The 26,143-nt window shown below is 37.0% G+C and overlaps 1 protein-coding gene across 3 annotated transcripts; it reads right to left on the bottom strand.

The window, feature by feature from the left end:
• On the bottom strand, positions 1-25,514 carry LOC132543688 (uncharacterized). Of its 3 annotated transcripts, XM_060207203.1 has the most exons (11): positions 25,458-25,514; positions 23,214-23,405; positions 12,561-12,667; positions 10,128-10,254; positions 9,446-9,565; positions 8,544-8,756; positions 6,780-6,890; positions 5,829-5,939; positions 3,216-3,281; positions 1,130-1,208; positions 1-845 (listed from the first exon to the last, which is right to left on the bottom strand). In XM_060207203.1, the coding sequence occupies exons 1-11, from the start codon at positions 25,504-25,506 to the stop codon at positions 404-406; spliced, it is 1,617 nt and encodes a 538-aa protein (XP_060063186.1). In that variant the 5' UTR covers positions 25,507-25,514; the 3' UTR covers positions 1-403. The 3 variants fall into 3 exon arrangements, with proteins under 3 accessions (XP_060063186.1, XP_060063188.1, XP_060063187.1); XM_060207205.1 differs by lacking the exon at positions 8,544-8,756; XM_060207204.1 differs by lacking the exon at positions 3,216-3,281.
• Between the last annotated feature and the right edge of the window lie 629 nt (positions 25,515-26,143).

Below are 26,143 nucleotides of genomic sequence, written 5' to 3' on the forward strand. Positions count from 1 at the left end.
TTGTAATATCATGTTTTTAATCAATCGTTGTGTGCAGTAACGATATTTTTGTGGTTCGAATTTTCGAGACTTTTAAAACATGAAGCTAAAGAGGTTGTCATATACAAGGAAGAATTGAGACTTAGTGAAGCTTTCTTTATCAGTTCTTATTTCATGGTTTCTCGTTTTCGCGGTATCAACCATTGTATATATACGTTATAATAAATGAAGATGACCGTTAGGTCTGAAAACGTTGGCGGAATACATTTGCTGTGTTGATTTTCTTCTTTTCAAACACACACACATATATATATATATATACACATTTCTTTATTGAAAGACTGTCTAGGACCTAATGATATAAAACACCATGTTTCAAGTTATCCTATTCAGCGGGTCGTCAACACTCTTTATTTTAATCTGTTCAGTCTTTTGGGTGAACGACGTGGTCGTATTCTGATTCAGCTCCGGTTGCGACGTCACGTTTCTGGAACAAGTCATAATTACCCTCCGTTGTTGAGCAGGACTGTGAAGTGGCGTAGAACGAATCCCTCACACCGTTGTCGCGTTCTCTGCCTTCTTGAAGATCATTGTAAATTCCTTCTTGAAGTGGCCGTGCACTATCATAGGAGTTTGATACATTTGAAATTTGTTTAGAAGTAAACCCATCGCCAAGTTTATCATAGTTCCCTTCATCCTGGATCCTCATTTCATTATCGCTGTTGGTATTATTTGATGCGGTCGGATCTGTAACACTACTTGCTGCGACTCTCAGTCCTGATGCGTCGGTTGACTGCACGTGCTGCATTTCTGTGTAGTCATAATGTGGATGGCTTTGCTGGTGTGGTGTTCGTTTTGATTTCATTCTGCAACAGGTTTGTGAGTTTAGCAAAGCTGAATATTTGTTTCGGAAGTATTTGTGGGTGTCAAAGTCACGCATTCATTGAATAAATGTAATACAGTAACAAATTTACTACGATCCTGTTTGTTTTTCTGTGAATAATTTCTCATTACCCACTAATTGTTTACTCAGCTTCAGAAAAAGGTGTTGCAATATATAGAACGGATCATTACGTTATTCTCCTTTTCATTATTTTTGTATATCGTGACATAAGTGTAGAAGCAAATCCTAAGGTTGTGTTTTATTTACCTTCTCTTCACAAGAATTGATGTTCCAACTATGATACCGATGAAGGCGACTGCCAGGACCGTACCGAGTATGATGTAAACTGAAAAAATAAATAAATCAAATTACATAGCGTAGAACAAAAATTAGTGTCAGTATATCTCTGCAACTTTTTTTTTAATGTTTCCAATTCACAACAAACGTGTTTCAAGCCATTTGCGCTCTGGTAAAATTTTGTTTAATCGAAGACCTGATAGTAATGAACGTATCAAGTATTATCTTAATATATGCTTTTTGTTTGTGAAAGTTGTTATTCACTGGCGAGTCTTTATTACATTTCTATGTCCGCCGTTAGAGAGAGAGCGAGAGAGAGAGTGTAAGGGGGGGGGGAAGAAGTGAGGGAGAGAGAGTGAGCGTGGGGGGGAGGAAGTGAGGGAGCGAGAGAGAGAGTGAGGGGGGGGGAAGTGAGGAAGAAAGAGCGAGAGAGAGAGAGAGAGAAGGGGGGGGGAAGTGAGGGAGAGAGAGCGCGAGAGAGAGAGACAGGGATAGAGAGAGAGAGTGGGGGAAGGGGGGCGGAGGGAGGAAGTGAGGAAGAGAGCGAGAATTCGAGACAGAGACAGACAGGCAGACAGGAAGGGAGGATGAGGGAGGGAGGAAGATATATATCAGATTTATTGTACAAAAGGACTCGTCAATGATTCTGAAAGTCTAAACTGGCGACCGAGGAAAAATGAACTTGAATTATAACAAAATAAAACAAGTGTAACAAGCGTTAGAAAATACGCCCGTCCTAAGTTGAACAACCATGACTGGACGAATTTCAGGTTTTGGTTTCTAGGTTGTAAGATTGATTTCCAAGATTATCTTCTGAATTTCTATTAAGTTAACGGTGCTTTGCTACAAAAACTGCTCAGACGATTTGTAGCACAGGATGTTTTTGATTCGTAGGAAGGATTACTGACAGCTCTTAAACAAACGGACATTGATGATTGGTAGAAAGGTTTCATTCATAGGAAGGCTTATTGATGATTTGTAGGAATGTTTATTATGATATTTACTTAAGTTTACAGACTATTCATAAATATTGCAAGTTCACTGACGATTCATAGGAAGGTTTATTGCCATCGTTTGTAGGATTGGGTTGAAAATCATGGATTAATCGCCCTTTGTGGAATTAGGGAAATTGTCCAGTGCAGTATCACATATAATTGAGACAACATGGTCATGTAATGGTATGTTGACTGGAAGCAAAATTGTAAGGATTTACCATGTTAAAGTGCCATCCAAATAACCATTTAATTATTATTACGTAATTTATTGGGCGGAAACCTTTTTTGTAATTAACCTTCATATGAAGTTTCAAATCAATAAATAAAAAAAATTACTCGAGTTATTGAGGTGAAACCTATTATGCAAATGTAACAAGGGCCATAACTATGTTAATAATGGGCGAAAAAATTTGGTTATCGAACTTGACCTGGCTTTTATGGTAATAAACCTTCAACTGAAGTTTAAAATTAATCTGTAAAACAATTACTCGAATTATCGATCAGAAACCTATTTTGCAAACGTACCAAGGGCCATAACTCTGTAAATAATGGGCGAAAAATTTTGGTTATCGAACTTGACCTGACTTTTATGGTAATAAACCTTCATGTGAAATTTCAAATTAATCTGTAAAAATTATTCAAGTTATCGAACGGAAACCTATGTGCGCCCGCCCGCGTGAAAACATAATACGTCACGTCTTTCGACGGGAGTATAAAAAGCGAAACGGAATGAAGGTGTACTATCCCCAAACTACAATACATTTAGTGAGTTTTAATAAAATTACAATTGAACTTGGAGGTTAAAGGTCATCAGCAGTGCCTACCACCTACAAAAACAAATATTGTACAAAACATACACAAGCACCATACCATAGGTTACCAGTTTTAGAATGGGATATTGTGATGTTGTTAGCAAAGACTAGAAGAAAGGGCAGACCCTGAAAACAACTAAGGTGAAGAAAACCAGATAGAAATGTAGCGTTCTCATGGTGGGAACAAGGGTAACAGCAAGCACGTATCAAAAGTGATCACAAATAAGAGCTGAAGGCAATTAAACGTACCGGTAGAACGATCATCAGTTGGGAAACCAGAAGTACTGACCGTGGTGGAAATGTAATGGTGAATGACTGAAACAAAACCGACACAATCTTACTTCGCCAAACACATGACACGGAAAATGGGTTTTAATTTCACAATCTTACTTCGCCAAAGAATAGCGGTAACATGGGTTGTAATATTATATTCTTACTTCGCCAAAGAATAGCGGTAACATGGGTTGTAATATTACAATCTTACTCCACCAAAGAATAGCGGTAACATGGGTTGTAATATTAATCTTACTTCACCAAAGAATAGCGGTAACATGGGTTGTAATATTACAATCTTACTTCACCAAAGAATAGCGGTAAGCAGAATGAAAACGCAATCCTTTCAATTGATCTTTATTTGTATTAAATCGAATTGAACAATCGTTTGTAGATTCCATAACCGCTTATATAGCTGTCAGCAGTAATTGATGTTTTTATTAACTATCATTAACTTTTTTTATTTATTTTGAAAAAAAAATGAAGAATTGTGTTAAACTATTTGAAACTATTGATGGAGATAAGAGGTCAGTTCTCTACATCAGGCAGACTGACAGTTTCAAATCGGACACTTTATGAGTACCAACTTAGAAATAGGACGTAATGGAAGTTACAACACATACGACAAAAAAAAAAATAAATAAAAATAAAAACGAAAAAATAAATGATGTGACCTGCGGCGATAACAAGAAGATTGTCCCCTCAGTAGAAATTAAAGAAGAGTATCTACACTTCTGCAGATGCCTTAGTCAAGTCATCTGTACCGACATGTAATAAAAGCAAGGGTAGAGACAAGGCCTAGGGACAACAAAACCAAACGTACCATTAGTCATACAAGCAACAGTCAGTCGTGCCATAAATGACATTTTTGAATTAATTTTTCAAATACTTTAATTGGAACAAGACATGGGAATTTTAACTAGTGTGTATCATATATATGTCGAATTGTTCAGAGGTATGTTTGTATCAAATGGTATTGACCAAATTGATCAAGTAACACTATCCTTTGCAGAAGTTGTCAAAGTGGAAACGAACGTGTGTGATAAATGTCTATTTTCCATCCCTAACTCAAGTTATCATTTGGAAACCAAAAATCTATTTTAAGCAACAGTGACCTTTGTAGTTGACCTTTCGACCCCCAACTCAAACTCACACTAGACCTCCTACTAAAGTAATTTCATATCAAGTTTCAAACTAATCCGTCATCCATTACTCAAGTCATCATCTGGAAACCATCCGGACGGGCGAACAGGCAGACGGGCGAGCGGACGGACGGACAGACATACAAGCAGGGAACTAACAAGAAAATACCAACATTTCAACATAGTCTTAAAGGGGCTATTTGTCAAGCAACGTTTTTTCTATTCAGCTGGAAATGAAAATATATGTGTCCAGATAAACAAATCTGTACATATTAGTTTCCCCCTACATAGCCAATGTCCAGTGTGGTCAGTTTAAAATCTGGGGAAGCCCCTGCCAAAAATAGCGATAATCCCAATATAGCGCGAAACGCTGTGCCCTCTGGTGGGAAGAAGACTGTAAACAAATGCACGCCATATGGAGGCATCAAGTGACGAAATGGTGTGTCTGATTTCGCGTTAACTCCTTTCATAAGGAAATCATGAAAGAAATTGCGTGGTAAACCTTTGTGAAACATATAAAAGTTACTAAAATTCACGGTGAATTGTTATTTGATGGGTTAAATCTGCCAAATATGGTCTTACATACAAAAAACTTCACCAGCGATGATGACTTATCACTTACCAACAGTTTAGGGGAGTCTTCGTCATTACTTTGGAAAAAGCTTTATTTCTTGAACTTCTCCAACCTCTCGCACTGCTCTCTTATTGTTATTCGAGGGTGAGCTTTCTGCAACTGGCCTTTTCGACGTTTTGTGTTCGATGACGTGACCCGTTTGCCACGAACACGCTTCGGCTGGGAAGCCTTTTTTGTTTAGTTTTTTCAGACGCGTTTGCTCATGCTCACAGGTTAAAGTGTGCATAGGCGGCTTGCTCATTTGCATTTATCGTGTCTATACAGACGATTAGGATTTCCCATATAATTAATTAAAAACCGATGGAAAACTAGCGCTTGTATCAATATGTCGGCGAGGATAATTCATAAGGATGAATTTGTAACTAGAAAAAAAATAAACAAACTTGACTAAATAGCCCCTTTAAATCAGCATTGAAATCGGCGAAACAGGATCGAAATAGGTACAAACGAAATATTTGATGGAGTTATTAGGACCATGTGATTCAGAATGGCAAGCGTCCTCTGCTTTACAAAAAACACCAACCGTGCAAATATTGAACAATACAATTATATAACATCACGATCTCAAATGGAATATCTCCCGACAAGATTAAGGCAAAGATTGCTGTCCGAGTCCTGCGTGTGCCTTCGAGCATCGACAATAGCATTCGACAAATAGGCACTATTCAATACCACAACTTCAACAGCCAAAACAATGAGGTAAAACAACAGGTCGCAGCTACCGACATAGAACATGCGAAATACATGTAAATAATAAATAATGCATTTTGGAAAAATAAAACGGACAGCAAATGGAAACAGTTCGGAACGTACCGATGGAGAGATTCACTGTCGGAAGGCTAGAAGTGCTGTCCGTGGTAGAATTACCATTGTCAAAGCCTTGATTGGTCTCCTTATTACCAAAAACTTGATCTTTGTCATCTACTGAAACACAGAAATACATTTAAATATTCACAATATTTCTATTTAGAGCAGTAAAGACAGAAAGGGATCACGCGTGTTCCGGAGCAAGATATTCAATCGCAGTTATATAAGTTAATTTTAGATTTTGAGGTAAATTCGATGATAGCAGTTGTTCGCACATCTATGATAAATGAGACTGGAGAACAATATGATAAAGCATGCATGAACACCAAATTTTCTTCAGTGGAATCTTGATGGGTAACTGGTAAAAATTTAAATAAAATTCAAGAAAAAAAAAAAAAAAACAAGAATATTAGTGAAACGGGTGAATGCTCACCAAATATCACTTTATCGGACTCAAAATTTTAAACAAAGAGCACTAATTCTGAAAGGGGATACGTTGCATGCCCTGAATTTGGTATACTGCACATCCTCTTAGTATGACCAATGTATACACCAATGTTCATAATACAAGCAAAATAATGCTCATGACAAAATTTAACAAAGGGAAATAACTCTGTAAGTGAGGGGTCATTGGCAAGGACTTTCCTTTTGTGTGACTGATGTATGTATCACATTTCAATATCTTAGTTTAAATGCTGGCAAAGTATTGAGCGGACACAATATTTAACAAAGGGCAATAACTATGTAATCAAGGGGCTGCAGGCCTAAACACGGGTACATCGCAAGCAATTGCAAGCAACGTTATACTCTAGACAAAATATTTTGAACAAGTGGCAATAACTCTGTAATTGAGGTTCTAAGGTACTGAATATGTTTCCCCGAAAATTTGTGGAACATAAAAACAAAAACAAACATTCATAATTACACATGATATATTAAAAATTGCGATATACTTACAGTTTGCTTTACAAACGGCAAATGCTCTATCGGAACAGTTTCTCATTTTGACATCGTGATCGTTGTTTTGGATGTAGGAGCATCGTGATGAAGTGTTAAAAGAAGTATTACCTACAAGGTGAAGGTGTTTTCGTGCTTAATAAATTACAAAAAATATTCTACAAGAAAATGGCAGAGGTATTGTAAACCGTTTAAAAATATCAAAATCTTTGAAATTTGACATAAAAATGAAATAAACCAGATTCTATAAAAAGTAACCATTGTTGTTTTTTTTATTAGAATATCAATATCATGATTTGTTATTTTACAATATTTCAGAGAAAAATCCATACAGGTAACATCAGAGCAGTGGAAATCTGTTCTCTAAAGACGGGTGTGATTGGTTTCTTGTAGACCTTTAAAGACGGGTGTGATTGATGTCTTCTGGACCTTTAAAGACAGGTGTTATTGGTGAGTTGTGGACCTTTAAAGACAGGTGTGATTTGTGTTTTGTGGACCTTTCAAGACAGGTGTGATTGATGTCTTTTGGACCTTTAAAGACAGGTGTTATTGGTGTGTTGTGGGCCTTTAAAGACATATGTGATTGATGTCTTCTGGACCTTTAAAGACAGGTGTTATTGGTGAGTTGTGGACCTTTAAAGACAGGTGTGATTTGTGTTTTGTGGACCTTTAAAGACAGGTGTGATTGATGTCTTTTGGACCTTTAAAGACAGGTGTTATTGGTGTGTTGTGGGCCTTTTAAGACAGATGTGATTGATGTCTTCTGGACCTTTAAAGACAGGTGTTATTGGTGAGTTGTGGACCTTTAAAGACAGGTGTGATTTGTGTTTTGTGGACCTTTAAAGACAGGTGTGATTGATGTTTTGTGGATCTTTAAAGACAGGTGTGACTGGTGTCTTGTAGACCTTTAAAGACAGGTGTGATTGGTGTCTTGTATACCTTTAAAGACGGTTGTGATTGCTGTCTTATGGAGCTTAACAGACGGTTGCGATTGGTGTCTTGTAGATTTATAAAGACAGTTGTAATTGGTGTCTAGTCGACCTTTAAAGACAGGTGTGATTGGTGTCTTGTGGACCTTTAAAGACAGGTGTGATTGGTGTCTTATGGACCTTTAAAGACAAGTGTAATTGGTGTCTTATGGACTTTTAAAGACGGTTGTTATTGTTTTCTTGTGGACCTTTAAAGACGTTGGTAATTGATGTCTTGTGGACCTCTAAAGACAGGTGATTTGTATAACGTGGAACTTCATTTTTCCTCTATCCCATTACGTGAAAGAAGTTGAAATGTTTGTAATATGTTCTTACATTTCCTGGTTTCGTTGGTGTGAGCGTTCTTCTCAATGTCAGAATAATATTTATATCCTATCTGTTATAGATATAACTATTACATTGTATGAAGAGTTTCGGAATATTTACTGCATCAATTTTTCTGAAATTCTTCCGTGTCGAAGGTGGCATACATACTCTCGAGGTCCATTTTTGGTCATTACCGGAAGTTTAACATGTGACGTCGGGCAAATATTCATAGGCTGACTAAGAAATTCCGGTGTTTATTTTTAGACCTAGGTTAATTAATTCTCATGCAAGTTTTGCAAAATCATTTCGGAAACATTTCGTGCTCTAATTTTAAAGCAACTTGTGGTCTGTTTATCAGACAAGCAAATTTGAATGAATACTTGACCATGTCTAAAGCTATGAGAAGTATTTCGACCAATCAGAAAATACAATACAAAATAACCACGCTATGATAATATTGATACTGTACCTGCTATAGATATTGTTTGTGTGTTCGCTCTACTTAATGCCACCCAGAAAGTGGTAGAGGATGAGTAATTGGAATTTTGTCTTTTCAAACTCTTTTCAACGTCCTGGTTTTGCGATACATCGGCAAGATTAGCATCTTGTTCGCGACAAAATTCATTAGATTTTATCCAGGACATTTTTCTGGAGACATTGGCTATCAGCTCGCCATTCGAACCTTCAATAGATATGTTCATGTCAGTAGTTTTGGTTTCAGTATAAGGTTGGAACAAAAGGTGATAATTATCAATAACTTTTCTTATAGCTTTTCAATTGAATATCATTGTGTATATCAGCGAAGACTACACACTGGTCTGTATCTGTACCATGTACATGGTCTGTGAGGAAGGGTATATATAGATTTCTTCAATAATACATCGTGTCATTTCACTACCAGACCATTGTGAAAATTGCTGATAGTTAAATAATTATATTATATATATCACTAGTAGTATATGACCTTCCGGCCTTTTGATTGGTGAGAAAATGAACTTTACGAAAAGGCGATTTACGCACTCGCGCAAATTAAAATGCGCAATTAGTAGTTCACGAGTGTTTTTGTTTCATATTGTTTTGAAATGAGTTTCTACCAATTTTGATGATAATAAACCCTTTATTACTTGCTAAGATTTGTGATATTATAGTAAAGATATTTTATATATATATATATAAAAAAAAAAATTAGTGTCCGGTAAAAAAACCCCAAATGAAAACACCTCTGACTAATTAAGCGCAATGTCAACGTCAGCTAAACAAAAGATGAATAGACCTAACAACCAAGGTATGTATGTATGTATGTATACAGACCAATATATCTTTAAAATCTATGGTGTATATGTATATACATGTATACTTTGGTAAATTTACCTGTTAAACAGATAGGGATGTGTTCTTCTTCACACAAGGCGGTCCTCGATGTCCCATTCAAGTAAATGTACGCACAATTATGCCTGAGATCAGACTCTTCCGGACATGTGTTTAGAAAGCCTGTTAGAAAACCATTTTTCACATAGAGTGTTATTTATAAGCCATGTTTTGATAAGCTGTTGCTTCATTTGGCAAGTCTGGGTTTAAATCTATACTGTTTGTTCAGGTGATAGAAAGAATGTAGTAATGACACAGGTGAAAAAGCAAACAATATTTTTCGTCTTTTCTATGAAATATAAAAAAAAATTTACAATACCGCCATTGAAAAGTCAGATCCGATATCTTCACTGAAGTCTGCATCTAAATAGGAGTGACTTCCCTTACATCACATCAACTTGAGTGTTGATCACTTCCCAATAGTAAGCACATTATTTTAAACCAAGAAATTATCAACAATTCGTTACCAAGCCTATTTATCAACAATGTTAAGATTATGTTTGATTTGCTAACACCTGAACTAATGAAACTATTGAAAGATAATTCAGAAGATTCAAATTTGCTAATTTTAAAGCGGTAGTTGCTAGAATTTAAACACGTTTACTAGATAAATCATAAAAAAATTATTTGACTATACCCAATGTACATATTACTTATACAACGGTATGAGAACATTAGCACTTACACCTAGTATACTGCGTGTGTGTGTTAATCCCACCACACGCTCCCCTGTCTCCTTCACAAGCCTTTTGGCAAAAGTAATAGTTTGTTTTCGTCGCGTAAGGCTGTTGTGTGCAAACACATTCTTCCCCCTGTTGAATAAGAAACGATAAAAAACAATGGTGTACATCTGAGAACTAGGAAACGTATAAAAGTGTACTAGATTTACTTAGGAAATTCACTGAGTGATTTATATAAAAGTGTACTAGATTTACTTAGGAAATTCACTGAGTGATTTATATAAAAGTGTACTAGATTTACTTAAGAAATTCAATAAGTGATTTATATAAAAGTGTACTAGATTTACTTAAGAAATTCAATAAGTGATTTATATAAAAGTGTACTAGATTTACTTAGGAAATTCACTAAGTGATTTATATAAAAGTGTACTAGATTTACTTAGGAAATTCACTAAGTGATTTATATAAAAGTGTACTAGATTTACTTAGGAAATTCACTGAGTTATTTATATAAAAGTGTACTAGATTTACTTAAGAATTTCACTAAGTGATTTATATAAAAGTGTACTAGATTTACTTAGGAAATTCAATAAGTGATTTATATAAAAGTGTACTAGATTTACTTAGGAAATTCACTGAGTTATTTATATAAAAGTGTACTAGATTTACTTAGGAAATTCACTGAGTGATTTATATAAAAGTGTACTAGATTTACTTAAGAAATTCAATAAGTGATTTATATAAAAGTGTACTAGATTTACTTAAGAAATTCACTAAGTGATTTATATAAAAGTGTACTAGATTTACTTAAGAAATTCAATAAGTGATTTATATAAAAGTGTACTAGATTTACTTAAGAATTTCACTAAGTGATTTATATAAAAGTGTACTAGATTTACTTAAGAAATTCAATAAGTGATTTATATAAAAGTGTACTAGATTTACTTAAGAATTTCACTAAGTGATTTATATAAAAGTGTACTAGATTTACTTAGAAAATTCAATAAGTGATTTATATAAAAGTGTACTAGATTTACTTAGAAAATTCAATAAGTGATTTATATAAAAGTGTACTAGATTTACTTAGAAAATTCAATAAGTGATTTATATAAAAGTGTACTAGATTTACTTAGGAAATTCACTAAGTGATTTATATAAAAGTGTACTAGATTTACTTAGGAATTTCACTAAGTGATTTATATAAAAGTGTACTAGATTTACTTAGGAAATTCACTAAGTGATTTATATAAAAGTGTACTAGATTTACTTAGAAAATTCAATAAGTGATTTATATAAAAGTGTACTAGATTTACTTAGGAAATTCACTGAGTGATTTATATAAAAGTGTACTAGATTTACTTAAGAATTTCACTAAGTGATTTATATAAAAGTGTACTAGATTTAACTGAGAAATTCACTAAGTGATTTATATAAGTGTACTAGATTTACTTAAGAAATTCACTAAGTGATTTATATAAATGTGTACTAGATTTACTTAAGAAATTCACTAAGTGATTTATATAAATGTGTACTAGATTTACTTAAGAATTTCACTAAGTGATTTATATAAATGTGTACTAGATTTACTTAAGAAATTCACTAAGTGCTTTACATAAGTGTACTAGATTTAACTAAGAAATTCACTAAGTGATTTATATAAATGTGTACTAGATTTAACTAAGAAATTCACTAAGTGATTTATATAAATGTGTACTAGATTTACTTAAGAAATTCACTAAGTGCTTTATATAAGTGTACTAGATTTAACTAAGAAATTCACTAATTGATTTTTTTAAAACGTACTTGATTAAATTAACAACAAGAGTGGTTAGTATAAGTTGAAATAACTTATTTCGCAATAGTTGTAAAATAAAAGTGTACACACTCCGCCATAGAACTATTTCGTCTTTCTAGAACTTCTAAGTGAAGTTAAGGTATAACACGGCAATGCAGGAAATTCAAATTTGTCGAAATGAATGTCAGATTGGTATGTGTACTAACTCGAATCTTTGAGCAAATTTTGATAATTTTCAATAAGACCACATCCTCATAATCCGTATTTGTGGCACTTTAAATAGTAACAAGTTGTGATGACAGTGACTTTTCAAGTTTTTGATGCAGCAAATTGCGTTCCTTGATAAAAACAAACAGCAAAATGTCGCGAAATGGATAAATGGCACCACCAAAATAAAAAAATGTCACCGATAAAGACATGGTTGGTGATGTTATTCACTGAATCAAAATGTCTAAATAACACCGATAAAGACATGGTTGGTTATGTTATTCACTGAATCTTTTCTGGTCTTATTAGCAACGAATAAAACAACAAAGTGTTTATTTTGTGGATATCATCACGTAATTCTAATGATTTATGAATATAATTTAGTGAGTGAAGTCACCACATAAGATACATGCTTATTATAGATGATATGAAATACCTTTACAAAAGCGGTATCAAATTCAGGACCACATGACTGCAAACATGCCGAACCACTGTTGTTAGAAATATTAAAGGACGTCGTTGTGTCAAAATCTCTCCAACATCCTGATAATTAGATCAAACGTTAACACTTAGCAACAGTGGGAACCATAATTATAATGATAGAAACACTGTCTGTAGACATTAGAGAGAAATACTGTCTGTAGATAGTAGAGAGAAACACTGTCTGTAAATAGTAGAGAGAAACACTGTCTGTAGATAGTAGAGAGAAACACTGTCTGTAGATAGTAGAGAGAAACACTGTCTGTAGACAGTAGAGAGAAACACTGTCTGTAGATAGTAGAGAGAAACATTGTCTGTAGACAGTGGAGAGAAACACTGTCTGTAGATAGTAGAGAGAGGCACAATGTGTTAATAGTAGAGAGAAACACTGTCTGTAGATAGTAGAGAGAAACACTGTCTGTAGATAGTAGAGAGAAACACTGTCTGTAGATAGAAGATAGAAAATACTGTCTGTAGACATTAGAGAGAAATACTGTCTGTAGATAGTAGAGAGAAACGCTGTCTATAGACAGTAGAGACAGTGGAGAGAAACACTGTGTGTAGATAGTAGAGAGAAACACTGTCTGTAGATAGTAGAGAGAAACACTGTCTGTAGATAGTAGAGAGAAACACTGTCTGTAGATAGTAGAGAGAAACACTGTCTGTAGATAGTAGAGAGAAACACTGTGTAGTTAGAGAGAAACACTGTCTGTAGTAGAGAGAAACACTGTCTGTAGATACAGAGAGAAACACTGTCTGTAGATAGCAGAGAGAAACACTGTGTGTAGATAGAAGATAGAAATACTGTCTGTAGACAGTAGAGAGAAACACTGTCTGTAGATAGAAGATAGAAATACTGTCTGTAGACAGTAGAGAGAAACACTGTCTGTAGATAGTAGATAGTAGAGAGAAACACTGTGTGTAGATAGTGGAGAGAAACACTGTCTGTAGATAGAAGAGAGAAACACTGTCTGTAGATAGTAGAGAGAAACACTGTCTGTAGATAGTAGAGAGAAACACTGTCTGGAGATAGTAGAGAGAGACACTGTCTGTAGATAGTAGAGAGAAACACTGTCTGTAGATAGTAGATAGTATAGAGAAACACTGTCTGTAGATAGTAGAGAGAAACACTGTCTGCAGACAGTAGAGAGAAACACTGTCTGTAGATAGTAGAGAGAAACACTGTCTGTAGATAGTAGAGAGAAACGCTGTGTGTAGACAGTAGAAGCAGTAGAGAGAAACACTGTGCGTAGATAGTAGAGAGAAACACTGTGTGCAGACAGTAGAGAGAAACACTGTCTGTAGATAGTAGAGAGAAACACTGTCTGTAGATAGTAGAGAGAAACACTGTCCGTAGATAGTAGAGAGAAACGCTGTCTGTAGATAGTAGAGAGAAACACTGTGTGTAGATAGTGGAGAGAAACACTGTCTGTAGATAGAAGAGAGAAACACTGTCTGTAGATAGTAGAGAGAAACACTGTGTGTAGATAGTAGAGAGAAACACTGTGTGTAGATAGTAGAGAGAAACACTGTCTGTAGATAGTAGAGAGAAACACTGTCTGTAGATAGTAGAGAGAAACACTATCTGTAGACATTTGAGAGAAACACTGTCTGTAGACATTAGAGAGAAACACTGTCTGTAGATAGTAGAGAGAAACACTGTCTGCAGACAGTAGAGAAAAACACTGTCTGTAGATAGTAGAGAGAAACGCTGTCTGTAGACAGTAGAGACAGTAGAGAGAAACACTGTGTGTAGATAGAAGATAGAAATACTGTCTGTAGACAGTAGAGAGAAACACTGTCTGTAGATAGAAGATAGAAATACTGTCTGTAGACAGTAGAGAGAAACACTGTCTGCAGACAGTAGAGAGAAACACTGTCTGTAGATAGTAGAGAGAAACACTGTCTGTAGATAGTAGAGAGAAACACTGTCTGTAGATAGTAGAGAGAAACACTGTCTGTAGATAGTAGAGAGAAACACTGTCTGTAGATAGTAGAGAGAAACACTGTCTGTAGATAGTAGAGAGAAACACTGTCTGTAGATAGTAGAGAGAAACGCTGTGTGTAGATAGCAGAGAGAAACACTGTCTGTAGATAGAAGAGAGAAACACTGTCTGTAGATAGTAGAGAGAAACACTGTCTGTAGATAGTAGAGAGAAACACTGTCTGTAGATAGTAGAGAGAAACACTGTCTGGAGATAGTAGAGAGAAACACTGTCTGTAGATAGTAGAGAGAAACACTGTCTGTAGATAGTATAGAGAAACACTGTCTGTAGATAGTATAGAGAAACACAGTCTGGAGATAGTAGAGAGAAACACTGTCTGTAGATAGTAGAGAGAAACACTGTGTGTAGATAGTAGAGAGAAACACTGTCTGTAGACAGTAGAGAGAAACACTGTCTGTAGATAGTAGAGAGAAACACTGTCTGTAGATAGTAGAGAGAAACACTGTCTGTAGACAGTAGAGAGAAACACTGTCTGTAGATAGTAGAGAGAAACACTGTCTGTAGATAGTATAGAGAAACACTCTCTGTAGATAGTATAGAGAAACAAAGTCTGGAGATAGTAGAGAGAAACACTGTGTGTAGATATTAGAGAGAAACACTATCTGTAGATAGTATAGAGAAACACTGTCTGTAGATAGTATAGAGAAACACTGTCTGTAGATAGTATAGAGAAACACTGTCTGTAGATAGTAGAGAGATACACTGTCTATAGATATCAGAGTGAAACACTGTCGGTAGACAGTAGAGAGAAACACGGTCTGTAGTTAGTAGAGAGAAACGCTGTCTGTAAACAGTAGAGACAGTAGAGAGAAACACTGTCTGTAGATAGTAGAGAGAAACACTGTCTGTAGATAGTAGAGAGAAACACTGTCTGTAGACAGTAGAGAGAAACACTGTCTGTAGATAGTAGAGAGAAACACTGTCTGTAGATAGAAGATAGAAAATACTGTCTGTAGACAGTAGAGAGAAACACTGTCTGTAGATAGTAGAGAGAAACACTGCCAGCAGATAGTAGAGAGAAACACTGTCTGTAGACATTTGAGAGAAACACTGTCTGTAGACATTAGAGAGAAACACTGTCTGTAGATAGTAGAGAGAAACACTGTCTGTAGATAGAAGATAGAAATACTGTCTGTAGACAGTAGAGAGAAACACTGTCTGTAGATAGTAGAGAGAAACACTGTCTGTAGATAGTAGAGAGAAACACTGTCTGTAGATAGTAGAGAGAAACACTGTCTGTAGATAGTAGAGAGAAACATTGTCTGTAGACAGTGGAGAGAAACACTGTCTGTAGATAGTAGAGAGAGGCACAATGTGTTAATAGTAGAGAGAAACACTGTCTGTAGATAGTAGAGAGAAACACTGTCTGTAGATAGCAGAGAGAAACACTGTGTGTAGATAGTAGAGAGAAACACTTTTTGTAGATAGTAGAGAGAAACACTGTCTGTAGATAGTAGAGAGATACACTGTCTCTAGATAGTAGAGAGAAACACTGTCTGTAGACATTTCAGAAAAACACTGTCTGTAGACATTGGAGAGAAACATTGTCTGTAGATAGTAGAGAGAAACACTGCCAGCAGATAGTAGAGAGAAACACTGTCTGTAGATAGTAGAGAGAAACACTGTCTGTAGATAGTAGAGAGAAACACTGTCTGTAGATAGAAGATAGAAAATACTGTCTGTAGACAGTAGAGAGAAACACTGTCTGTAGATAGTAGAGAGAAACACTGTCTGTAGATAGTAGAGAGAAACACTGTCTGTAGATAGTAGAGAGAAACACTGTCTGTAGATAGTAGAGAGAAACACTGTCTGTAGATAGTAGAGAGAAACACTGTCTGTAGATAGTAGAGAGAAACACTGTCTGTAGATATTAGAGAGAAACACTGTGTGTAGAGAGAAACACTGTCTGTAGATAGTAGAGAGAAACACTGTCTGTAGATAGTAGAGAGAAACACTGTCTGTAGATAGTAGAGAGAAACACTGTCTGCAGACAGTAGAGAGAAACACTGTCTGTAGATAGTAGAGAGAAACACTGTCTGTAGATAGTAGAGAGAAACGCTGTGTGCAGACATTAGAAGCAGTAGAGAGAAACACTGTCTGTAGATAGCAGAGAGAAACACTGTGTGTAGATAGTAGAGAGAAACACTGTCTGTAGATAGTAGAGAGAAACACTGTCTGCAGACAGTAGAGAGAAACACTGTCTGTAGATGGTAGAGAGAAATACTGTCTGTAGATAGTAGAGAGAAACGCTGTCTGTAGACAGTAGAGACAGTGGAGAGAAACACTGTGTGTAGATAGTAGAGAGAAACACTGTCTGTAGATAGCAGAGAGAAACACTGTGTGTAGATAGTAGAGAGAAACACTGTCTGTAGACAGTAGAGACAGTAGAGAGAATCACTGTGTGTAGATAGTAGAGAGAAACACTATCTGTAGACAGTAGAGAGAAACACTGTCCGTAGACATTTGAGAGAAACACTGTGTGTAGATAGTAGAGAGAAACACTGTGTGTAGATAGTAGAGAGAAACACTGTCTGTAGATAGTAGAGAGAAACACTGTCTGTAGATAGTAGAGAGAAACACTGTCTGCAGACAGTAGAGAGAAACACTGTCTGTAGATAGTAGAGAGAAACACTTTTTGTAGATAGTAGAGAGAAACACTGTCTGCAGACAGTAGAGAGAAACACTGTCTGTAGATAGTAGAGAGAAACACTGTCTGCAGACAGTAGAGAGAAACACTGTCTGTAGATAGTAGAGAGAAACACTGTCTGTAGACATTAGAGAGAAATACTGTCTGTAGATAGTAGAGAGAAACACTGTCTGTAGATAGTAGAGAGAAACACTGTCTGTAGATAGTAGAGAGAAACACTGTCTGTAGACAGTAGAGAGAAACACTGTCTGTAGATAGTAGAGAGAAACATTGTCTGTAGAGAGTAGAGAGAAACACTGTCTGTATATAGTAGAGAGAGGCACAGTGTGTTAATAGTAGAGAGAAATACTGTCTGTAGATAGTAGAGAGAAACACTGTCTGTAGACAGTAGAGAGAAACACTGTCTGTAGACAGTAGAGAGAAACACTGTCTGTAGACAGTAGAGAGAAACACTGTCTGTAGATAGTAGAGAGAAACACTGTCTGTAGACAGTAGAGAGAAACACTGTCTGTAGATAGTAGAGAGAAACACTGTCTGTAGACAGTAGAGAGAAACACTATCTGGAGATAGTAGAGATACACTGTCTATAGATATCAGAGAGAAACACTGTCGGTAGACAGTAGAGAGAAACACTGTCTGCAGACAGTAGAGAGAAACACTGTCTGTAGATAGTAGAGAGAAACACTGTCTGTAGATAGTAGAGAGAAACACTGTCTGTAGATAGTAGAGAGAAACACTGTCTGTAGATAGTAGAGAGAAACACTGTGTGTAGATAGTAGAGAGAAACACTGTCTGTAGATAGCAGAGAGAAACACTGTGTGTAGATAGTAGAGAGAAACACTGTCTGTAGATAGTAGAGAGAAACACTGTCTGTAGATAGTAGAGAGAAACACTGTCTGTAGATAGTCTGCAGAGAGAAGAGAGAAACACTGTCTGTAGATAGAAGAGAGAAACACTGTCTGTAGATAGTAGAGAGAAACACTGTCTGTAGATAGTAGAGAGAAACACTGTGTGTAGACAGTAGATAGAGAGAAACACTGTCTGTAGATAGTAGAGAGAAACACTGTGTAGACAGTAGAGAGATAGTAGAGAGAAACACTGTCTGTAATAGAGAGAAACAGTAGAAAGAGAAACACTGTCTGTAGATAGTAGAGAGAAACGCTGTCTGTAGACAGTAGAGATAGAGAGAATCACTGTGTGTAGACAGTAGAGAGAAACACTGTCTGTAGAGAGAAACACTGTCTGTAAAGTAGAGAGAGAAACACTGTCTGTAGATAGTAGAGAGAAACACTGTGCGTAGATAGTAGAGAGAAACACTGTGTGCAGACAGAAGAGAGAAACACTATATGTAGATAGTAGAGAGAAACACTGTCTGTAGATAGCAGAGAGAAACACTGTGTGTAGATAGAAGATAGAAATACTGTCTGTAGACAGTAGAGAGAAACACTGTCTGTAGACAGTAGAGAGAATCACTGTGTGTAGATAGTAGAGAGAAACACTGTCTGTAGATAGTAGAGAGAAACACTGTCTGTAGACAGTAGAGAGGAACACTGTCTGTAGATAGAAGATAGAAATACTGTCTGTAGACAGTAGAGAGAAACACTGTCTGTAGATAGTATAGCGAAACACTGTCTGTAGATAGTATAGAGAAACACTGTCTGTAGATAGTAGAGAGAAACACTGTCTGTAGATAGAAGAGAGAAACACTGTCTGTAGATAGTAGAGAGAAACACTGTCTGTAGATAGTAGAGAGAGGCACTGTGTGTAGATAGTGGAGAGAAACACTGTCTGTAGATAGAAGAGAGAAACACTGTCTGTAGATAGTAGAGAGAAACACTGTCTGCAGACAGTAGAGAGAAACGCTGTCTGTAGATAGTAGAGAGAAACACTGTCTGGAGAAACACTGTCTGTAGATAGTAGAGAGAGGCACAATGTGTTAATAGTAGAGAGAAACACTGTCTGTAGATAGTAGAGAGAAACGCTGTCTGTAGACAGTAGAGACAGTAGTGAGAAACACTGTGTGTAGATAGTAGAGAGAAACACTATCTGTAGACATTTGAGAGAAACACTGTCTGTAGACATTAGAGAGAAACACTGTTTGTAGATAGTAGAGAGAAACACTGTCTGTAGATAGAAGATAGAAATACTGTCTGTAGATAGTAGAGAGAAACACTGTCTGTAGACAGTAGAGACAGTAGAGAGAATCACTGTGTGTAGATAGTAGAGAGAAACACTGTCTGTAGATAGTAGAGAGAAACACTGTCCGTAGACAGTAGAGAGAAACACTGTCTGTAAATAGTAGAGAGAGGCACAGTGTGTTAATAGTAGAGAGAAACACTGTCTGTAGACATTAGAGAGAAACACTGTCTGTAGACAGTAGAGAGAAACACTGTCTGTAGATAGTAGAGAGAGGCACAGTGTGTTAATAGTAGAGAGAAATACTGACTGTAGAAAGTATATAAACTAATGTATTGCATGAATCTGATCATATTGATTTGCACATTGTTCTGTAGTTGTCTCTTAGTTTCTCCCATCAGAGTTAAATTTATTGCTCAAATTTATGATTGGTATTTGATTTTTTTGATATAGAGAAATACGATGAGTCTGGATATGGTGGGTGATTTTGCCATTTTGTTGTTTCGTTTTGTCGTCCCGACGGACCGATAATCTTATCGCCCCCGCTAATTATCATCGTTTCGAAGCAATATAACGAAAAGGCGTCATAACTCAACGCAAAATACCGAACTTATGAAGTCTCTGATTAGCGGGCGAAATCATTCGCCTTGCTAAATATGGTCCTTTCGCTACGTCAAAACGATATTTATCGTTATGTCGCCCCGCTGATTATCGTTATTTCGCAGCTACAAAACGATAATTTTCGTTATGTCGTCCCGCTAATTACCGTCTTTTCGCCGCGAAAAAACGATAATTATCTTCTTTTAGTGTTCCGATTACAAATCCGGAACAAAGATGGCGGCGTAGAATAGCTTTTGAAAACAATAGTAATAGCATCATGTTTTCTAAATTTAATGCAATATGTCTGTTTGGTTCCAAGCGTAAGATATTGTTTTAATGAGAAATAGTATTCAAATATTATAATTCACCAGGCCTTCGTCGGATAGGGTACTCAGATCACTAGGCCTCCGTCGGATAGGATACTCAGATCACAAGGCCTTCGTCGGATAGGATACTCAGATCACTAGGCCTCCGTCGGATAGGATACTCAGATCATTAGGCCTCCGTCGGATAGGATACTCAGATCATTAGGCCTCCGTCGGATAGGATACTCAGATCACAAGGCCTTCGTCGGATAGGATACTCAGATCACTAGGCCTCCGTCGGATAGGATACTCAGATCACTAGGGCTTTGTTGGAATGGATACTCAGATCACAAGGCCTTCGTCGGATAGGATACTCAGATCACAAGGCCTTCGACGGATAGGATACTCAGATCACAAGGCCTTCGACGGATAGGATACTCAGATTACTAGGCCTTCGTCGGATAGGATACTCAGATCACAAGGCCTTCGACGGATAGGATACTCAGATCACTAGGCCTTCGTCGGATAGGATACTCAGATCACTAGGGCTTTGTTGGATAGGATACTCAGATCAATAGGCCTTCGTCGGATAGGATACTCAGATCACTAGGGCTTTGTTGGAATGGATACTCAGATCACTAGGCCTTCGACGGATAGGATAATCAGATCATTGGGCCTTCCTCGGATAGAATACTCAGATCACTAGGCCTCCGTCGGATAGGATACTCAGATCACTAGGCCTTCGTCGGATAGGATACTCAGATCACTAGGCCTTCGTCGGATAGAATACTCAGATCACTAGGCCTTCGACAGATAGGATACTCAGATCACTAGGCCTTCATCAGATAGAATACTCAGATCACTAGGTCTTCGTCATATAGGATACTCAGATCACAAGGCCTTCGACGGATAGGATACTCAGATTGTCGGATAGGATACTCAGATAGTAGGATACTCAGATCACTAGGCCTTTGTCGGATAGGATAATCAGATAGGATAATCAGATGACTAGGGCTTTGTTGGATAGGATACTCAGATCATTTGGCCTCCGTCGGATAGGATACTCAGATCACTAGGCCTTCATCAGATAAGATACTCAGATCCCTAGGCCTTCGACGGATAGGATACTCAGATCACTAGGCCTCCGTCGGATAGGATACTCAGAACACTTGGCCTTCATCAGATAGGATACTCAGATCACTAGGCCTTCGACGGATAGGATACTCAGATCACCAGGCCTTCGTCGGATAGGATACTCAGATCACTAGGCCTTCGTCGGATAGGATACTCAGATCACTAGGCATCCGTCGGATAGGATACTCAGATCAATAGGCCTCCGTCGGATAGGATACTCAGATCACTAGGCATCCGTCGGATAGGATACTCAGATTACTAGGCCTTCGTCGGATAGGATACTCAGATCACTAGGCCTTCATCAGATAGGATACTCAGATCACTAGGCCTTCGTCCTATAGGATACTCAGATCAGCAGGCCTTCGACGGATTGGATACTCAGATCAATAGGCCTCCGTCGGATAGGATACTCAGATCACTAGGGCTTTGTTGGATAGGATACTCAGAACACTTGGCCTTCATCAGATAGGATACTCAGATCACTAGGCCTTCGTCCTATAGGATACTCAGATCAGCAGGCCTTCGACGGATTGGATACTCAGATCAATAGGCCTCCGTCGGATAGGATACTCAGATCACTAGGGCTTTGTTGGATAGGATACTCAGATCACTAGGCCTTCGTCCTATAGGATACTCAGATCAGCAGGCCTTCGTCAGATAGGATACTCAGATCACTAGGCCTTCGTCCTATAGGATACTCAGATCAGCAGGCCTTCGACGGATTGGATACTCAGATCATTAGGCCTCCGTCGGATAGGATACTCAGATCACTAGATCTCCGTCGGATCGGATACTCAGATCACTAGGTTTTCGTCGGATTGGATCAGATCACTAGGTCATCGTCGACAACATGCAACAACAATTGAAATAATTCAAACTGTATAGGTTAGTGTATCCCCTTAACTAGATACAATAGATCAATGTTATGGATAGTTTCCATTACATGTAATCGTCTGTAGCCGAATTTCAAAAGACACATGGAAATAATTGTTAGATCCTGTAGGTATGTCATTCAACTGCAAGTCAGTAGGTATAAGATAAAAATTAAAGTATTTGTTCTGTATTAAACTTGTTGTCTATATGAGAATGAATACAATATTTCTCATCCCCTGGAGTATCGAGCATGCGCAAAACATGTGAGTACATCATCCAAATCAGAAGGCGGAAAGACGATAATTAGCAAGGCGACACCACGATAATTGTAATTATGTTACGGCGAAAAGACGATCATTAGCAAGGCGACACCACGATAATTGTAATTATGTTACGGCGAAAAGACGATAATTAGCTAGGCGACACCACGATAATTGTAATTATGTTACGGCGAAAAGACGATAATTAGCTAGGCGACACCACGATAATTGTAATTATGTTACGGCGAAAAGACGATCATTAGCAAGGCGACACCACGATAATTGTAATTATGTTACGGCGAAAAGACGATCATTAGCAGGGCGATATTACGATGATTACTGTTTTATCACTGCGAAAAGACGAAATTAGACTGGGACATAACGATGATTATCGTTTAGCTCCGCTTATAAGCAACTTCTCAATTTAGTGTTGAATTATGTCGTTTTTTTCTGTATGTCGCTGCGAAATAACGATAATAAGTGGCGAAAAGACGAAGGTTATTTTTCGGTCGGTTCGACAAAACGAAACAAGGAAATGGCAGAAATCATCTATCATATTAAGACCACTTCGAAAATAAACGTTTAATTATATTCGGCCAATTTCAGAAATCAAATATCAAATAATTACATCTCAAGTGCACGTCTTACCTCTGGCATACGCCCATGGAGCAACATTTACATACTGTCCTGTCCAGGCCCCATTTTCGTCAATCTCCTTGAGGATGTTTAACAACTCCTCGTCTTCTGTGTCCGGAATGGCCAACTCGCTGTTGTTATCCTTGCAAGCCTTAACGGCTTCCGACGGCGACATCAGTTGTGGTATGACGTAAAACATCGAACCTAATATTTAAAACAGATCATTTGATAAAATCTTTATATCTTACTTGAAGTAATAGGCATGCTATTTTGGATCGTCGAAGATTAATCAAAACACGGGATACGACCATTTGAATTTAGGTACTTTTGACCACAAGTTGTTTATTAGCTTATAACGAGGGCAGAATTTCAAAAACATATGGCTTAATGTGAGCGTCGGACGATTTGTTGTGACAAAATCATGTGACATGCACGTTTCGACAATTTAAGGGTATTAAAGGCAGTATTTCTTTCAAATAGCCGATGGGTACCTCAATGAATAACATGTGTAAGGACCAACGCCTGCCACCTAGAGTAACAAATATGGCCACAACAACACAGAACGTTCACCGGCATTAGCTTCGTGTAAACCTGGATCCGACTTGGTATATTTACGTGGCAATGTCCAAATCAATGTCGGACGATTTGATTTGATCCAAGTACTACAGGAAAAGAAATTTTTCTGAGATTAACCTTTAACTGGATACTTTACATGTGGTCTGTCCATTTGTAGTTTGTATGTCACCGAAAATTATCACATGAAAGTGACTTGACTACAAGTTAACATCGTTTACACCATCCTCGATACTCCTCAGGAATTACGGTCACTTTCGCTCTTTGTGTCCCTGGGATATGTTTACTTACTATTTCTTTATCTTTTTTCTGTAGTAGATTCTGTGTAATTCGACTGACGGGTTGGTTTTGATGACGTCATTAAGTTTTCGGCTGTACCGAAGAGTATAAATATCCTTTATACAATGGTATATGAATTGTATGGCGTGTTTTGGCGTGTATTGTTGGTATTTTGCATACAAAAGTATATTTTTACAGGTTTTTTTACATACAAAATGTTACTATTTTACTGACAAGAAAAGCAAAAAATTATTACATTTCCTCAAATCAACACATATTCTTTATGCAAAATTTGCATTTGTCACTAACAAAATTACGTTTTTATTTTATTTCTTTTTCAAAACATGTCATGGTGACAAAAAAACAGACTTTTGCTGTTGTTACCGCTGGTGTGCTGTTGCTATTTGCTGTTATTTGCAGCTGTTTTGCTATTGTTTGCTGATGTTTTACAGTTGTTGTTGTTTGCCACATTTTGCTGCTGTTGTTTGGTGCTGTTTGCTGTTGTTTTAAAAATAGGTAAAATATTTCAATTACACCAGTCAATTATCCATAAAATTAATATCTAAACTGAAAATAAAAACCAGATCTCAATCAGCTGATCGAGACCATGAATGAATTAGATTATATATAAATACTTTAATATACATATATAACATAAGTTGCATCACATATTTGGAACGTGAAGCAACATAAAATTATAAAGTTGAAATTGTGAGCGATGGGGTAAATTAAGGTGTCACTTCGGCCGAATCCACACCCACACCTACACACCCTCACACACCCACACACACCCACACACACCCACCCTCACCAACATCCACACACACACACATACGCACACACACACGCACGCGCACATACACACACGCATCATCTTTCTCTCTCACACACACACACACACACACACACACACACACACACACACACACTCTATCTCTGTCACACACACACACACACACACACACACAGAGAGAGAGAGAGAGAGAGAGAGAGAGAGAGAGAGAGAGAGAGAGAGAGAGAGAGAGAGAGAGAGAGAGAGAGAGAGAGTATAAGATATATATATAAAGACTTTGAGATATAAATAGACAATAAGATATATATAAACACTTTATGTAAACACTGTGAGATATATATATATAGACTATAAGATATATATATAAATACTCTGAGATATAAATAGACAACAATAAGATATATGTAAACTCTGTGAGATATATATTCTAAACAAACCGCATATAAATCCGCTATAAAAGGCAGATTCCTATCAAATACATATCTTATACATGGATAGAACGACAGTGCACGATAGAATCAAATGTGCCTGGTATGATGCGTAAAACTATTTCATACAGATAACACTGTTTCGTGCATCTAAAACGACATCAAAAGTATACAGATATTTACCTAACACATCTGGTATGCAGAAGAGAGTGAATAAGAAGACTATCTCCATCCCTCCGTACAGTATTGTGCTATCACATTAGTCTATACTGTGTGTGCAACTATCCTCCATATTTGATTACAAACCAGATGTTGTATGAAAAACACTTCATATGGCAGGACATGAACACTTGTTTTAAAGAGGAGAAGATAAATGTATCACAGTAATTTCCCCGAACTCTCTATAACACATTTGTACGAAAAATGTAACAAACCATAGTTTCTCATGATCAATATTTTAAGTTATTTTTGTTTGCCAACATTAGTCAATATATATCTCACAGTCTATATATATATATATCTTATAGTCTATATATAGCTTACGGTCATTGTATGTGTCATACAATTTTTATACATGCATGATCTCGCGCAGCTGATTGATATGATGACAATAGTTTCATAAAACAATATTTTACTTAGTAAGGTAAGGAAGCTAAACCAGTACATCGCCGGTTTTTGTCTGAACAAGTCAAGTACCATCCTCGATCGTCCAGGGGTTGCGATCACTTTTGTTCTCTACACTCCTGGAACATGTCATGGCAAAACTGAAGGTTCCATGTGCGAAACTTAGTGGACAAAATCCCATCAGGCTTTCAATAAAATCAAATAAGATTTTTATTCGTAGACCAATATTGGTGCATTTACCTGTA

Source organism: Ylistrum balloti, unplaced genomic scaffold (assembly GCF_031769215.1).
Source record: "Ylistrum balloti isolate Yb309-2 unplaced genomic scaffold, AGI_CSIRO_Ybal_v1 Utg369762, whole genome shotgun sequence".
NCBI lineage: Eukaryota > Metazoa > Mollusca > Bivalvia > Pectinida > Pectinidae > Ylistrum > Ylistrum balloti.

Coding starts and splice junctions, on each gene's coding strand:
- LOC132543688 (XM_060207203.1), bottom strand. CDS start 25,506: ATGGAGATAGTCTTCTTATTCACTCTCTTCTGCATACCAGATGTGTTA. Junction 23,406..25,457: donor CTGCATACCAGATGTGTTAG/GTAAATATCTGT, acceptor TTTAAATATTAG/GTTCGATGTTTTACGTCATA. Junction 6,891..8,543: donor ACAAACAATATCTATAGCAG/GTACAGTATCAA, acceptor TTCACCTTGTAG/GTAATACTTCTTTTAACACT.